Source organism: Onychomys torridus, chromosome 9 (assembly GCF_903995425.1).
Source record: "Onychomys torridus chromosome 9, mOncTor1.1, whole genome shotgun sequence".
Taxonomy (NCBI): domain Eukaryota; kingdom Metazoa; phylum Chordata; class Mammalia; order Rodentia; family Cricetidae; genus Onychomys; species Onychomys torridus.
Window position 1 is genome coordinate 65,916,707 of NC_050451.1, and position 17,547 is coordinate 65,934,253.

The window sequence follows — 17,547 nt, forward strand, 5'->3', positions numbered from 1 at the left end:
TAATGTGAATGTTAGTACATCAATCATTATTAGCCTGCCAGTTTCAAAGGCAAACTTGGATGAACTTGGGAGTTTTCAAAACTATATACTTCCCTTAAATTAAGGGGATTCTGCCTACCAATACTTGCGAACAGCGGGAAAGCCTCTTGGCTACCTGCGTTTTCAATCCTGGGTTTTCTGTTGCTCAGCCCTCTGAAAACTATCCATTAACTGCTCCTTGTAATTTCAGATCAACTTGTATATCAGTCTTAAGATTAAGGGCCACTGAGACATGGTTTTCACACTGAGCAAACACATGAATTTTACCATATAAATGTGTTCTTTCTGATAGAAGTTTCTATATTTAGGAAGTAAGAACCAGAGGTGAGATTGGGGAGGAGTACCTATGTGCCCAGGAAAGAGAACTGAGCAAGATGGGCAATCCCACTCTTTCCTTTCTGCTTTTTCTTTATGAACTAAAAAAAAAAAAAAAAAAAAAAAAAAAAAAAAAAAAAAAAGAAGAAAAGAAAAGAAAAGAAAAAGTTGAGGATTCTCCATATTCTCGGTGCTATGTGGAGGCTTAAGTCACAGCAAGGGTAAAAAATAGCACATGAAGTCAATATTCTTTTCTGTTGTTATTCTTTTTTAAGGGGAAAAAAGGATTTCTTATAAGCATCAGGTTTATTCCTGCTGTCTGTCCCAAGCTCCATTCTCCTAACATATATTGGCAGGGAGAGAGGGGAGGATGTGGAGGGAGGCGGAATTTATTCTGGCTCTAAGAGTCGCAGTGGGCCTCTCACAAACATAATGCTAAATTATGGGCCTCTCCATGGGCTGAGTGTAATGTTAAGTTGTATGATGGATTTTATCTTACACAGGCCGCTTTGGTCCATGAAATGAGATAAGAAACCACGGCAGCTGGAGTTCACAGAGGGTTGAACTCGGACTGAAACCCCAGAGTTAACACAATTGCATGAGTCAGCATGGGTATTAAGACGGTGCTCTGTGCTCCAGGAGCAAAAGTTACAAAGAAACCCTAGTCTCCTTGTGAGTGTGCCTCAGCCAGTTATCTCCTCCTATTCAAGGGTGAGCACAGCTTTGATAGGAGGGTTGCTGGCGAGCTTTGATCCCTAAGCCCAGGAGGAAACACCATATCTTGGTTTGTCCTACATCAGCAAGAACAGCTTGGAATGTAGAGAAGGTAGACTGCATTCCTCCATGGGATCCCAAGCAAGGGGAGGCCTGCCCTGATGTGCCAAACATGTCCTGGGGCAACAGCCATTCTAAGGAAATGGTACCTGGGTCTCAGAAAAAGAGAGCTGAAGATAATTTAAACAGCATACTGTAGGGTTTACAAAGCACTCCTCAAACAGCATACAAATAACCAGGCAATGATTGATTCTTCTTTTAATCATGTTAAATAAAAGTAAAATTTCCTTCCAAGTCACCTTGTGTCCACCTAGAGTGTGTACATGTTTATAAATCTGAACAATACAGGAGGTGTCTCTGCAAGTCCTCCGTGGCACGGACAGGGCCTGGATAGACAAGTAAGTATCTTGTCTTAGGTATCCAGACAGTGAGGTCTAGTTTGGCTCCCAATGTTGAGAATTAAAGAATCTTTCTCCCTTGGTTAAACAAAGGCATTTTCCCTATTACATTGCTTAGAAGGAGAAACATGCAAATGAAAGCTTTCTCCCTCAATTTAGTTTAGAAAGTACACAAGGAACCTTCGGCAGTGGCCACATCGATTAATGTTGTAATGGCTGGCATACAACTTCCAGTTGTAATTAACTGAAGCACCCTCACACCTGCCTTCCTCCACCTCCAAGCTGTCGAGCCATTCCCAAACACACCAGCCTGTTTGTCGTCTTTGAAAGAAGTTTTATCATTTATTTACAGATGTAGCCTCCTTCCCACTTCCTATGCCCACCTGAGGCTCAGATGAAGGTTAATCGGGCTTTCCAATAGCCACCCAAGACAAAGGCTGACCCCCTCAGGGAATACACACACACCCATGTGTGGAAAACAAAGAAATACTCAATTTTTTTCATTGTAATGAAATCTGTTATATTAAACTGAAAAACAAAATTACTTTGGAATTTCAGTAGAACAAGAAACGACCTTATTTCTCTTGCCTGCTTTGGGTACAGTATCCTGTATTACAAAAAGTTTTAAGATAACCTTCCTGTCATCCACACATTGACACTAACTTAGCTATCTGTATAAATGACAAAAATAATATACATCATATCGTATTTCTGATAAAGAAATAGAATGAGGGCCAAATCGGTCCAATAACAGTTTTTTGAAAGCCTAATCTAGATTTGATGAGAATAGGGTGGCGAATTATAGCCAAGAATGCCCTGTACAGCTGTGCTCATGGAAAGGCAGCTGAGTGAGCAGCTCTAGGTAGTTCCATGGAACCAGAGGAAGAAGAGAAAAAGACAAGCTATGGAGAGACAGAGCAGTCTTCCAAGGAATGCTAATTTGCCGAGTTTGGAAACTGCTGCCTGGGGAGACCCTGCGTGTTTCGAGGACCTGGATGAAGTGGCTTTTTCTTGCCTCCACCTTCCGTTCCAGACGACAGCAAGTTCTCGGAGGCCATTACGGTGCTGCTGTCCTGGATAGAACGCGGGGAGGTGAACCGGCGCTCTGCAAACCAGTTCTACTCCATGGTGCAGTCGGCCAACAGCCACGTGCGCAGGCTCATGAATGAGAAAGCCACCCACGAACAGGAAATGGAGGAGGCCAAGGAGAATTTTAAAAATGCCTTAACCGGGATCCTCACTCAATGTAAGTAAAACCTTGGGGGTCATCTCTTCTGGTATGACTTGGCCTTTTCTTTTGCACCCATTTTATGTTTTCATGTGGGGGTAAGTAGTTCAGAAGTCTCCCATTTTACTCCATATTGAACGGTGCACCTCATAACCGATTCATGTTCTGTGGCATGTGGAAGAGCGCGGACCCTGCCCCGAGAGCTTACTTCTCAAGGTGAGCGACGTTTCTGTAGCTTTTCCTCAGAACACCGTTCCTGGCCCCCAGGACGGGGCAGCCAGGTGCGCGTGTTAAACTGGCTCCACCTCGGTTCACGCACACCTGCAGAGCAGCCACTTCCCACCCGCAGGCTGTCCACACAGACCTGTATGTCTGTCCACTTGGGGGCTGATATCAGAGAGTAGGCTTTGAACATGTCCCAGGGGTTCTGTTTAGGGAGACGGTACCATCTGCTAAAACCCTCCTCCTCAGGGCCCTTATGAGGTGAGCTTTGGCTGTCTGCATGGGTGACTCAGGAATAGGCTTTTGTCCTTTCTTCATTTGGAAAGCGAATTGCCTTAAACACTTAATGCCAGTGATTTTTCATGTCTAGATCCTGAATTGATGAAGGAGCATAAATGGAGCTTTCTAATAGAACAATAGTCACGGTAATTACCCCGGGCTCTATTCAAAAAAGGGGCGTCGACTTTTCCCATGGCACTCTGCATCTGTAGTTAATGTCACGGCCACACAGTGCAGCTCAGCTGCTGATGGTCTGTCGCTTGGTAAAAGCTGCTGAGTGACACTGTGAGGGGGCTATGCTCCATTCCATTCCAGGTGCAGGGACCCACACACGACAGCAACACATGCATTTTACATATTCATGCTGAAGATAAGTGTTATTTGCAGTGATCTAGTGTGCCAAAATGCCTGTCACCCCTTTGATCGGTGCAAACTTAAGAGATAATGTGTCTGTTAGGATAGGCAGACAGAGAGGGATGATGAGACAGGATCTTACATATGAAAGCATCTTACGTGACTTTGTTGCCAACAGACGGTTTTTGCAGTAGCACAGAGTAAGTGCCATGCAATGAATCCCCAAACATAGACCGGTAAGTCAAATGCCCAGTGTAAGAACACTCTGCCTCTAAAGAAAAGGACTGTGGGAAACAAGAGTGTTCTGCCTCTCACCAATCCGTACTGTATTAGCACAACTCAGCAGCATTGAACAATGGCTTTGACCCAACTGTGTAGGTCCAACCATGCTAGAGTTGGGGTTACTAGGTGGAGAATAAAGGAAGTTAATACTGACTCTAGCTTTGAAGGAGGGAAGACAATAATGGATGAGTAGCCAGAGAGAAGGTAAGAGTGGGTTGATGGAAGAGACAAGGAGAGATGAAAGGCTATATACAACCTCAAAAGAACAACTCCTGGGGGGCTGTGGTGGGAAGCCATGTGCCCAAACAGCAGCATGGTTACTGCCCACTTACTTTTGCTCAGGGGACTCAATTCCAAGCAACTTCCCATCTGTGTGCAGTTTACTGTCTTCCTTTTGCAGGGACTTGGCCCTTGACAAGTGAGGCCATGGGAGGAGGGGACAGCCATGGGTTAGCATAGGAGAGAACCATGCTTTTCTTGGCAATGATATTAAGTAGGGACCAGTTAAACTGGGGCTGAAAAAGGAAAACATACCTTCCTGCCATTGTGCAGGTGAAAGACATCCATACTTGAACAACGGAGAGGTAGACAGAATGTGATGTGTGGCATCAATGGGCCTCACGGTGGTAAAGCTTAGGGTGGGCCGTCCAGCCTTGGAGTCTCCACCAGGATGCTTGAGCTGAGAGGAGCACACTAGGACAGGTGCTCATCCCCAAGGAGTCAGTGAAGTTGCCATCCTGGAAGCCCATGCCAAGTGGGGATGGCTGTCAAGATAGTTTTTTAGCACCTCAGCTTAACTGAACTATTTTTTTTGCATTTTTTTTTATTTTTAAAATTTATTTTAAATTGTAGTAGGAATCTTAACAGGTCTTATTAATAAGAGCAAACCTGAGGCCAGTTATTGGTGTGAATGCTGGAAGATCAGAGAAGCAGAACAAGCCACAGTTTCCTCACCTCCAACTCAGCTGGTCTTGTTTCCTCAGACTAGAAGCTTCTGTGTACTCATCCCAATGGCTCTCAGCTGAACTGTGCTGCTCCAAAGCCTGAATGCTTAACCAGCCAAATGCGAAACCAGCCAAAATGCTTGTAGTTTCTGGTCTTCACACCTTATATATCTTTCTACTTTCTGCCGTCACTCCCTGGGATTAAAGGCTGGATTTCTGGGATTAAAGGTGTGTGTCACCATGCCTGGCTGTTTCTAATGTGGCCTTGAACTCAGAGATCCAGAGGTATTTCTGTCTCTGAAATGCTAGGATTAAAGCCGTGTGCTACCACTGCCTATCCTCATGTTTAATATTGTGGCCATACTGCTCTCTGACCCCAGATAAGTTTATTTTGGGGAACACAATACCACCACATTTCCCCTGTTTTGGTCTAAAATTTAAAAAAGCTTATAACTAATGCAAGAAAAATCATATCCAATAAGTATATACAATATACACAGTCAAGATTACATTAATGATGTGTAGTCCATTAACATTTGACAGATTCAGACAAAAAACTCCATTATATATATATTGACAATGTCCAGTCCAGTAACATTTGATAAACTCAGAAAAAAAAAATTTCATTACTTATCCTATTTAAAACAAGTAGTTCCCTTTTAAAAGTAGATTCAAAAATTGATCTTTTTTTCTTATCATATTCATATTCTCTTTTTCTTTTCATAAAAGTCTCAATAATCTACCTTTTGCCATTTTTATATCTTCCTCTTTTTCTTTTTACAGTAGATTCAGTGATCTATCCATTTATCCTGTTATTCTTTATCTTTTTCTCCCCAGAGTAGATTCATATCTATGTCATATCTATATTCCCCCTTTTCTTTTTTAAGCCTCAACTCTATTTTTGGGTTAATTGTCAAGTCCTGTATCATTTGTCCACCCGCTGCATAATGAGAAAGTGCAGGGCTTGTTTCCAGTTCTTGTTCAAGTAGTCTGTCAGGCTGGATCATCTCAGTTAGCCATCTCAAAATTGTCCTGACCAGTTTGTAGTCCAGAGTCAATCTTTCCGTGGTGTTAATCAGCTTAATGGCTTTACCATAGTCCATGTGGAATCATTGTGGGATCCTGTCATCTTTTTGAAGATTTCAAAGTCACTGTTAGGCGTGGTCATGGTTCCCTGCAGACATTTTTCTTTCTTCCTTTCTTCCTTTCTTCCTTTCTTCCTTTCTTCCTTCCTTCCTTCCTTCCTTCCTTCCTTCCTTTCTTTCTTTCTTTCTTTTTTTTGTGCCTCCTCTGTGGTTTGGAGTAATCACAGTCTGATAAATGTCTATCTCTCGGAACCATGAATATTCTTTCCTAGAAGAAAATATCTTCATAGCAATTTCTCCCCACCATTTGTCTTGGCAAACTTTTTCAAACTGACCTTTGCCGATGCTTTCTTGTAACAGATGGTCCTGGCCATTCTTCTCTGAACCAGCAGCAGTAAACCCTTTCTCCCAGGCAGCAGCATCACCGCAGTCACCAACAACTATAAGTCTACATTACTCCAAACAAAAACATGCTCAGGCCTATGACAGCAATACCCCAGTCCCTGGTACCAACTTTTTAGGATTTCTATTGCTGTGAATAGACACCATGACCTTGGAGACTCGTATAAAGGAAAACATTCAATTGGGGTGGCTCGCTTATAGTTCAGAGGTTCAGTCCATTATTATCATGGTAGGAGCATGGCAGCATGCAGGCAGACATGGTGCTGGCAAAGTAGCTGAAAGTCCTACATCTTACAGGCCACAGGAAGGCAACTGACACACTGGGCAGTATCCCGAGCATAGGAAACCTCAGAGCCTGTCCCCACAGTGACACTCGTGCTCCAAAAGGGCTATACCCACTCCAACAAAGCCACACCTCCTAATAGTACCACTGCCTATGAGATTATAGGCTCCAATGACATTCAATCTACCACACCCTGCATGCCTCACTGGGCCCAACAGGCTACACATGGCCACGCCCAACAACGAGAAAAGTGGGAGATATAATTCCTAGCTGGTTCATTGATATCCAGAATAATCTGGGGTTGCTTACAGTAAGGAAAAGGAAGTAGCTCTTGGGAGGCCCTGCTACCTTTCCTTTTCAATTCCCTTCTCAAAACATACCATCTGATAGACAGCTGGGCCCCCTCAGGTAGCTTCCTCCTGTACTCCAAGCAGTTCTCACGCTCCCTAGCCATCACAGCTCTCCAGCCTCAGCATCGTTTGGCCCTGAACTTACTGTAGTCAACCCCTTCAGCCTCATCCTTCCTGGGTCCAGTGAAGCCATCTCCCACCTCAGAGCTTTCATACATTTGGTCCCCTCTGCCTGCCATGCTTTCCTCCTGCTGTGCATGCTGGAATCTCTCTCACCCTTGAAGCCTTAGTTGAAAGCCCCCCCCCCTTTCTGGAAGGTCTTTCTTGTCCCCCTTCTTCTGATGGAGTTTCCATCTCAGTACGTTTGCAGCCCCTACCCACGTGGGTGACAGTTTGCCGGGCTTTGGTAAGGGTCATAAGAAGGGACACTAGAGTCGTAGAGACAGACTGGGGAGGGAGTGAATTAGTAAGCAATGGCTAAACTGGAAAACAGGTGAGGGAAAAAAAAGCCTGAAACAACACATTCACACATTGTTCATAGCCGTATGTGGTACACAGCTGGGACCCCAGCACGGAGGAGGCTGAGGCGCGGGTATGAGGCCAGCCTGGACTAGATAAGACCCAGTGTCGAAACAGAAAAGGAGAGAGGGGAGAGGAAAGGGGAAACTTTTCATAGGTAACAGGGTTTCAACCCGCACATGTAATGAATCAGATAAATCAAAGAAAGCTTGCTGGCTGTGGTCTTATTGGAAATCAGTACGCAAGACCATAGTTAACAGGCTAGGGGCTATTAGGAGGGCTGAGCAAACCTCGCCAGAGAAAGTGATGCTAGACTCTTCCCTGTGTAACCTTCCAACCACATTTAGGTTTATCACCTACCCACCACCCTCTGGGAAGCTCCTGTTAGCTCTGCAGTTTGGTTCTCAGAAGTATTTCAGTATTTTCTGGACAGTTGTCAACAGACTGTGAAAACCCCAGCTGATGCTGACAGCTCTGTGCTGGCTGAGGAGTACATGCCCCATCTGGAGCATGGAGGACTTCACATGTATCCATGAAAGCCAGACTCTTCCAGGATGACTTGAAGACAGAAGTGGTATTATGTGCAGCCTGTGCTCGAATTAAGCAGAATAGGAGGGTTGCATGGCTCCATTAACAATCTCCGTTTTCCAGTCTCCCGTGTGTGCTTTGTACAACAATGACCGCTCCCTGAATACCAAGAGAAGTAAACCTCACATCCACTGTGAAAATCTTAGCAGTGACATTGCTGGCATGGTAGGCAATGTGGCCATGTCAGCACTCTGTTGCCTCGCTCTGTGTGGCTTCAAGGATTGACCTAACTGGGGCAGGGAGGGGATGAAGAAATGACGGACACAGAGATGTAGAAAAACTGGAACTGAGTGGGCTGGGCTCTCTGACAGAAGCATAGCACCTGGGAAGTTCAGTATGTTTATTATATACAGACGGACCAGTAGGCAGAGTTATTGTGTACAGCCGAACAAAGTGGCAGGTTGGGCTAATTTCAGTAGGAACAGGCTCTGTAGGAGAGCAGTCTTCAGCTCATAGATAAGGAGAGGAAACTATGGGGAACATTTTCTGCACACACTCAACATAGTCACTTGGACCAGAAGAAGGCTTTGCTACTCCCATGGGGCATTGGGGCCCTTAACAAGGCCTTGCCCATGTCAACAACACACTCACATGGGATTTCACAAGCTCCCTCCACCTTGTGAATGAGTCTATCACATCTCCTGATCTGAGCTGTCCCCTTTTTGTTGGGGTTTTGTTGGTGTATCGCAATCATCCTCCTAGCTTCCCAGGCTTGGTTCAGTTATGGGGACCTGAGTCTGGTGTTAATACCACGTGACTGTTTCTAAGACTGTAACTGCCGATTGACATGTTTGCTGAGATTTCCAAAAGCAGAACCAGTCAAACCCATTCATCTGTATTAATAATATCCCTGGCAAATTCCACATGAATTGCACTTAGCTTTCTCACACAGAATGCGGTTGGGGTTGTGGAGCACTGATATTCAAGGGCTAGCACCAAAGCTTACTTTCTTCTAGATGGTCTCCTTATTAGGCAGTAATCCCAAGTGCCCTCCCCCATGTACAAGGTCCCCGGTGCCCTTCTTCATAGCATCCCACTGCAGCCCCATACAAGAAGCAGCCAGGAATGCTGGGAAATCATTCTAAGACATCATGGAAGCAGATGTACTGACAGGCTACCTTATTACAGCAAGTAATGCAGACCTGATGTCACGATAGGAGGGTTTGCTTAGCAGCCTCCAAGAGAGTCCAGTGCAGAACTCAAGGCGTGGTGGGCTCCTGTGTGTATGTTGCTGGAAATAGCCGAGAAAGGAACTTCATACAGGAGTCCAGAACACTGGACAAGATGCATACACTCAACTCATTGGTTTGTTTGCCCTTGTCTTTTCTTCATGTGCAAAGCAAGCGCTCAGAGGATTGGTTCTGTTGCCAGCTAGCCCTCTTGAAGAAAGAAATGAGTGACACGTCCTGACTTTGAGCCTTTAATAGAAAATGGAAAAGTGTACACCCAACACCTGCGGCTGCTGTCTAGCTTGGCTGGTGTTCCACTCTGTCAGCATTTGCATGTCGTCTCGCTTTGCTTTGGAGTCAAGTAGACAGTTTCCACCCAGGCTTTGCCTCAAAGTGTCAAGAATCAGTAGCTATACTCAGCCCAGAGTTTGAGGTCTGTGACATTTCTTCCCTTCTCTAGGGGATTGTCCTTGACTTGTGACCATGAATGTGCAATTATCAGTTGAGGACCTTGGTCCATCCTGGTATGGCACTGGGGCTCTCTCTTCTCTTCTGAACCAGCTAGAGTAGTAATAAAAGAAAAAGGGAAAGCAGCAGGCTTAGTGAGTCTAGTCACATGTCATCTGATCCTCAGGCCACATTTGTCTTACCTGGTTGTCAACTCTTATTCTTTCTGTTTGGTAGAACTTGCCCACGTTTTCCTATTCGTAGACTTTGGGGTTTTGATCTTTGCTTTTGAAAGACGGATGCTTCCTAGGGATGCCCAGTAGGCCTGCCCGCTTTGAGTTTTATCAGTCCCAAGCAAAGCTTGTCGTTTCAGAGATCTGACAGAATCAGTTTATAAGTCCAGGAGGCATGGGCCACCACATTCACATATTAATAATATACATGCCAAGATGATCAGTTGTGCAAACCTTGTTACAACACACAGCCATCTAACCAATTAAACATTCCACGTATGGCTTTCCTTCCTGACGACTTTTCCTACAAGCTTCCTGCTGCAAAAGCACAGGGGCAGAGTAGAGGAGGGAATGAGAAAGCGGACAGCAATGAAAGGGGCCTGTTGATAGTCCATGAGGAAAGCATGCCATGCATGTACGTATGCGTGAGAAGGAAAACTCTAATGTCAGCGAAGGCCAAGAGCCGTACTTCTAATTGTCCTTCAATCTCTGACCCTTGGCCATCTGGATAGTTTGTTTTCTAGAACCATGTCTGATTTCTTTGTTTGGTTGTTTTAATAAAAACTGGAACTGCTCAGGGAGGATACGATTATAGCTGTGAACTCAAGCTCTCAGGAAGAGATGAAGGGCGACACCAGCAGCAGAGGAAATATAAATGTTACTGTCTGGTTAGAAACTGAAATACATACTTCCAGCATGCCCCCTTTTCACCCCACTCCAAACACGCTCTGCTGTCTCCTTGCCTGGAGGACTTTTCCTCCTCCAAACCAGATGCAAAGCCCACTGCCATCCAGGCTTCCTCCTTGAAGCCTGTCCAGTCCGTTAGGACCCTCAGCCATACTCTCTACATAAGTCCTTAACAACTGCTGATTAGTTTATGTGCATCAAATTTATTTGTGTTCTTCTAGAATGATTTCATGCCAGAGATGCAAGCCGTGTGTACCTACCCTCCTCTTTCTTCTTACCTCACCACAGCACTCTGGAGCTTGGACTGTTTGTAAAAGCACACAAAAGTCCTGAGCACAAGTGCCCATCATTGACCAGTTATAGAGGAAGCACTGTTTGTAAAAGCGCACGCACACACACACACACACACACACACACACACACACACACACACACATACACGTGTCCTGAATACAAGTGCCCATCATCCATCATTGACCAGCTATAGAGGGAGGCGAACCTGGCGTTTTGAAATTGGGCTGAAAACTAGTAACATCAGAACATAGTATGAAGGTTTTCTAGTTTTGGTGTGTGTGTGTGTGTGTGTGTGTGTGTGTGTGTGTGTGTGTGTGTGTGTAAATTGTGATCTCAACTGACTTAGCACTAAAATGGATTCTCTTTAAACTAGAGCACACAAAATACATGTAAGTTATAAGATAGTAGGATTATCTTGTTCTTACTTGTCTTATTCTAGCCTTGCTATGGTAACACTTTCAACCACCATGCAGCCTAGCTGTGTACACTTAGGAGAGAAAGTGGCACCAGTCACATCCTCGGTCTTCAAAACAGCAAATGATGTCGATGCCTTTGACTGGGTCTGAGGAGACCCTGGCTCTAATCTCAGCTCAAGCAGTAATTAGCCATATCCCATCAGGAAAGTCTTCTAAGCCCTTGAGTCTCTGTGTCCTCCTTTCTGTGATGAAAAGGTTTGCCCAGATAATTCCCTGAGGTTCCGTCAAAGCCCCTTAGCCCTTGCCACACGAACAACTTAGATCCTTGAGCGTTTCCAGATATCTAAAGGCAAGAGGGCTGGCAGGGCCCACGTGATGACCAGTTCAGCTCAGATGATGGGAGAAGAGAGGACAGGTAGTTGTCCCTGCTTGTGCACCAATGCCTAGCTCTGGTGGCTGCCTCTGTGGAGCGGCTGTGAGTATCAGAAGCCACATTTCCACCATGAGAACATGTGCCCAGAGCCCTGCAGGTGCCAAAGCTGGTCAGAGTTATTGTCAGAAATGGCTCTGCAATACCCTGACATCCCCCCCTGTCACGTCCTCATCTGTCTTCCTGGCTGAAATTGTAAAAGCCTCTGCTGTTGGAATAAATGATTAAAATCATCCCACAAATATTTGCTGGAGTGCTGTTAAATGCCAGGTCATATGCTAAGTGCCTGAATGAAGTATGAGGGTTTCTGACCTCCGTGCAGACGTGGTCCCCCTTATAGGCAGATTGGTCTCCTCCCCCACATTTCTTCTGCCTCAAAAGCTCTCTCTGAAATCATTTACTTCTCAGGAACATCTCGGGCTAAATGTTTTTTATTTCCACCCAGGGAAATTTGGTTGCTGTGTCCCCTGCTGTCGAAAAAGAATTTTATGAAGTGTTAAAATGTTTTCCCATGTCTGGAGAAGTCATTGCCATAGCTCATCCAAGGGAAGGGGGTTAAAAAAAAATCTCTGTAATGCCTTAGCAACTTGACAGCTTTTCCATTCCTCGTCAAAATCATGCTGATAGCCATTATTTACTAATGCATTAAATGCTCAAAATATTATTTCCACTAAAAAGAAAATAGAAGAAAAGAAAACACACCCTTTGATCTCAGGGAATAAATATCCAAAGAAAATAATGTATGAAGGCTTCCAAATGAAGGAGGAGCACCGAATGTTCTATTTCTTACAGTACCAAAACTGACAGAAGATACTAAAAGCTTGCCACAACTGAGTGGGCCCTTTTTTAGTATCTTTCTTTTCAATTTTACCAAAAATACAATCCTAAGTTAAAAGAAAAAACCAACTTTTTAAATCATGTGCACGCATGCATGTGCACACACACACACACACACACACACACACACACACACAGTGAGAACAAATAAGCCTTACCCTCTAGAACTAAGGAAGGCTCCATTTCAAGATTCATTGTGCTTCATTATCATTAACGAAGCAACTCAGGATAGACAGCTTTTATCTAGTACTAAAACCTGGTAGCTGGATAGGTCCCCAGTCTTGGGGACTGAACAAAAGGCTCTGTCAGGTGTGGGCGGGGCTATCTGTTAGTGGCTTAGAGAACAGATCTTGGCTACTTTGGACAAAAGCCATACAAAATGTTTTTCTGCAAAATTTGTTTAAAAGGAAGACATTCAAAGTGAGAACAAGCCACTGTGAGACAGAGATGATGTGTTCTTGAGGCAGAGAGTGCATCTTTGCAGCTTTTTGCCAAAGGAAGAAATCATCCCAGGAGGAGTGTGGGAGTAGCTGGAATGTGAGTGGATTTCTTCTGAGACTTAAACACAGCAGATCCAGAACCCATGTGGCACAAAGTTTGCTGACCCTGGGCCAGAGATTTCCAGCACTGGACAGCAGATTTAGTATTACCTACTGTGGTGGTTCTCAACCTGTGGTCTGCGACCCTTTCACAAGAGTGTCCTAAGACCATCAGGAAGCACAGATATTTGCATTAGAATTCATAACAATAGCAAAGTTACAGTTATGAAGTGGTAACAAAAATAATTTTATGGTTGGGGTCACCACAGCATGAGGAACTGTATAAAAGGGTTGTAGCATTAGGAAGGCAGAGGGAATGGGGAAGAAGGGCAAGGCCTGCCAGAGCCACATGCTCAAGTGGGCAAGTGTCCTTTCAAGTCTCATGGAATCATTCAGAGCCAGTGGAGGCCCAGAAGAAAAATGAATCACTATTTGGGGGTCACAAGGATGAAAATGCTCTCAGAATCTAGCTTTGTCCTCTCCCTACAAGATGTCAGAAGCCACGTCTGAGCATGCTCATTGGGACCTTATCAATGTAGACATAAGAGCCACTTCCAGGATGCGGTGTAAGTGAAACAAAGTGTGACAGAGGATCAGTGCTAGCATTTGGTGAACAGGCTAGAAAGCCGCACACCTGTACACTGTATGCATGCTTTCTTATCTTGCCACCTATGCCAGAATCTTCCAACATCCTTGGTTGTTAAAGAGGAGCTGGTGAAGGGGCTCATGCTCAGAAGGTAGTCTTTTACTACTCATTTTGTTTCCTTTGTGTTATGTACATATATTACTTTTGTTGAGTAAATAGTGGAAATCTAGTCAGAGAATTTGTTGGATTTATAAAGCCTTGAAAATGCTATACGTTGTAAGGACCCATTGCATTTATAATCTTATGCAGTTTTCTTCTGGTGCTTCCCACAGTGTTTGGATGTGTGCATTACAAAGGTGCCACACCATCACACAGCCTCTGGGATTGACCGAAATGGGATAGTAAGGGCATGAAGAAAGAGCAGACACAGAGACACAGAGAAAGCTGGAAGCCTGTGGGTTGGGTTCCCTGACAGAGCCACAGCACCTGGGAATCTCAGCGTGTTTATTATATGCAGTTGAACAGGAGGGGGTGGTATCATACACCACTGAACAGAAGGCAGAGTTATTATTTACTGATAAACAAGGAGGTAGGATTCTTATATACAGCTGAACAATCACAGTAGGAGCAGGCTCTTTAGGGGAGGAGCCTTCTGGGAGGAGAAAGCTATGGTGGACATTTTCTGTACACACCATCAACATTGGTGCTCAGAAGAAAGTCCTTGCCATCCCTCTCGGCCTCACACGGGAAAGACTTTGCTGCTCCCAAGATGCTGGGGCACAGAGGTCTTTGACATGGCCATCCTTGTGTCAACAGCGCACTTTCACACTCAGACTTCACCTGCTCCCTACACAGGGGCCCTGAAATTCATCTTACTGAACTAGGATTTGTGCAGATCTCTATGTCATTGTCTGCCTAATATCTTTGTAGTTATCTGAGCAGTTTGACCATTTCCTGCTTGCTTGGAATTTGCCAAACCAAGATCCTCCTGTTTTTTTAAATATTTTTTCAGTATCCCCTTCCTTAAAAGAAACTGCTGTTGTGCCTCATCTAACCAGGCAGTTGAGAAATCAAGTTTGAGGCTGGGATTTGGGGGTTCAAGTGAATTCAGTGTCACATGATGGCTTTCTGAGTCATCGCAAGACAAAGCCCCTAACTGCCCTGTCATTCCTCAGCTTGTAAGTTCAGTCCAGGCCTCTTTTGCACGTTGCTGCCATGGTCTCCTGCTTCCCTGGCTATCTATCATCCAAGCAGCTCCTCCTTTCAGGCACTTCAGGTCTTGGGACCATGAAGGAGTCAGGAGTTTCCACACCTGACCTCCTCCACATGGCCAGTGCTTCCTGCTATCCTTGGGCATCTGGTAGACCTCTGGGTGCCAGTGGTGAGACGCAATCAGTGATGGCATTCTCTCTCTGGCAAGTCTCCCACCTATGGCCAATGCACACCAGTTCTACCACTCCGTCTAAAGTCTCATTTCTTCTTTTGTCCCTCCTTCCCATTTAGAATTCCCCGCCCCCAGCTTTTAGCATTTAAAGACAACAGTAACAAGCTAGGGGAGGGAGGTCAACTATTTCATTTGATATATGCCTTTGAAAATCCCTTCTGAGCTATTCATGGAGGATTTGGAAATATGTTATCCCTTAAAAGCCAAAAAGGGAATTCTTCTGAAACCTATGGAGTTAAGGCTCTATCATGAGCCTGATAGCATTAAAAACAAAAATTAGGCTTGCAAGATTTGTTTGAGGTGCTTTATGTAGGAAAGCCTGCTGCCGGGAAGAATGTAATCAGTTGCTCCAGATATTTGGGCCACTAAATGGATTTAAGTTCTTTTCACAGCTGTGTAGCTGCAGCACGGGATATTGGAGGTACCAGGGCTTTGGGGGAGAATGCAGTGAAGGAGAAAGAACTATATTCTTGCTAGGTACCTGCCTTCCCATCTCAGTGCTTTCAATACTTCTCTGCCCATGCTAAAAATTCAAAGATCTCATACAGCCCCAGCATCTGACATCTGCATTGGATGTTCTGCTTTTCCTCCAGAGCGTTTGTTTAAATGGAGTCTGTGTCTCCATACATGGATGTCCTGTCTACGCAAAGCTCCTCTTCCTCAGGAAGGCTAAAGACAAGTGCCTCTCATGATAGTTTATAAGGAATATCTTGAGTTGGGGTTGGGGATTTAGCTGAGTGGTAGAGTGCTTGCCTAGCAAGCTCAAGGCCCTGGGTTCGGTCCTCAGCTGGAGGTTGGGGGGAATCTTGGAATTCGAGACTACACTCTGTTCCTGCCGAGGAGGCCCAGGGGAATGCCACCATCACTCTCTAGTGCCCCTGCCCTGGGGCAGGGAGATCCCTTGCAAGGGAGGATGCTAGATGGCCAAGACTCTGGAAGTGGGTTCTAGACCCAGCAAGACCTCATGTAACATGAAGTGGTGCCAGAGGAATCCCAAGATGCACGGAGTGGAAGAGACATGAAGATAGGTGTAGAGACTGAGAGATGGAGGCCTCGGATTAGAGCAGCAGCCACAGGTAACCCAAAAGCTGCTCTGGAAGAACAGAGGGCTGAGAAGAGAGAACAGTGACTTGGACTGCCGACCACTCACCTGGAGGCAGGACGCTTCTTCTGGGCTCAGCCAGGTTCAAGCACCACATACTGGATTTACAAACACATATCCTTTGCCAGTTCCAGTTTGTCTGGTACATATATAGGACAACCATGTATATCACAGCAGGAAAGATGACACAGAAAAGCCTCCGAAATTAAAGACACTTTTACTTGGGGAAATTATCTTCTGCCTGGTGGGGTCACCTTAAATTGGCCCACTGGAGATCACCGATTATGATGTGCGACCAATCAATCCTACCATGGCAGTGGCTGGCACAGGAAGAATAGTGGGCGAGCCATGCTGCTAGACTGCTGCTCAGTGGCCCAACGCGGGTATTTTAACTGAAGTTCATTACAGTTCCGTGACATTGAAATGAAATGCGTAAGACTTTGGGTCAAGTTTCTGATGCAGTTCTCTTGGAAGCTGCTTGCTGAGATGTGCACATGCCCTCCAGTAGACTCCTTTAGCATGTGTAAGTTAGTGTTTTCGGTGTATGCCCTTAGGCTTGCAATCACCATCAGTCAGTTGTAGAACAGGGTCATCTCTTTAAACAATTCATTGTAATTGTTTAAACAAACATGGTAATTGTAGCTGTCCTATATCCTTCTCCCAAACCAGAGACAAACACCTCCCTTTAGCTCCTTCTTCTGGACATTTGTGTGGAGGGAATTGTCACCTGTTGTCTTGATGACTGACTTTACTAACCAAGCATAGTTTTCTCAAGGGACGTCTGTCCTGTAATAAGTATCAATACTTCATGATTTCCCGTGAATTCCTGTTCTACACTGTGGTATGCCCACTTTCCAATTAATATGTTACTTCGTATCCTTTCATACTCTCTTTGGGTATTCTGAGTGAGGTTGTTATCAGTATTTTTTAAAAGTAGTTAATTAAGTTACTCTATCAAGAAAGAAGTCTGTTCTACACCCGGCAGATGTCTAAACATCTGGGGATAGGGGAAAGCACAAGAGAAGGTTTATAAACTATTTAGTTTTGAAGAAATGTTCTTATTTGTGTGTCTATATGTATGTATGTATGTATATGCATATATATGTATTTTGCCTGCATGTATGTCTGTGTACCATCTGCATGCCTGGTGCCCATGGAAGCCAGAAGAGGGTGTCAGATCCTCTTGGACTAGGAGTAATAGACAGTTACGGACCATGTGGGTACTGGGAATTGAACCTTGTCCTCTGAAAGAGCAGCCAGTGATCTTGGGGCCAATTCTTACCCCAAGAAGTGTTTTTTTA

At 44.8% G+C, this 17,547-nt stretch overlaps 1 protein-coding gene across 4 annotated transcripts in view; it reads left to right on the forward strand.

The window, feature by feature from the left end:
* Enox1 (ecto-NOX disulfide-thiol exchanger 1) overlaps positions 1 to 17,547 on the forward strand; it is a 560,595-nt gene that overhangs the window by 420,738 nt on the left and 122,310 nt on the right. For all 4 annotated transcript variants that reach the window (XM_036199546.1, XM_036199549.1, XM_036199548.1 and 1 more), the window contains one exon: positions 2,560 to 2,772. In XM_036199546.1, the coding sequence (XP_036055439.1) occupies positions 2,560 to 2,772 (213 nt within the window). The remainder of the gene's footprint in view (positions 1 to 2,559; positions 2,773 to 17,547) is intronic.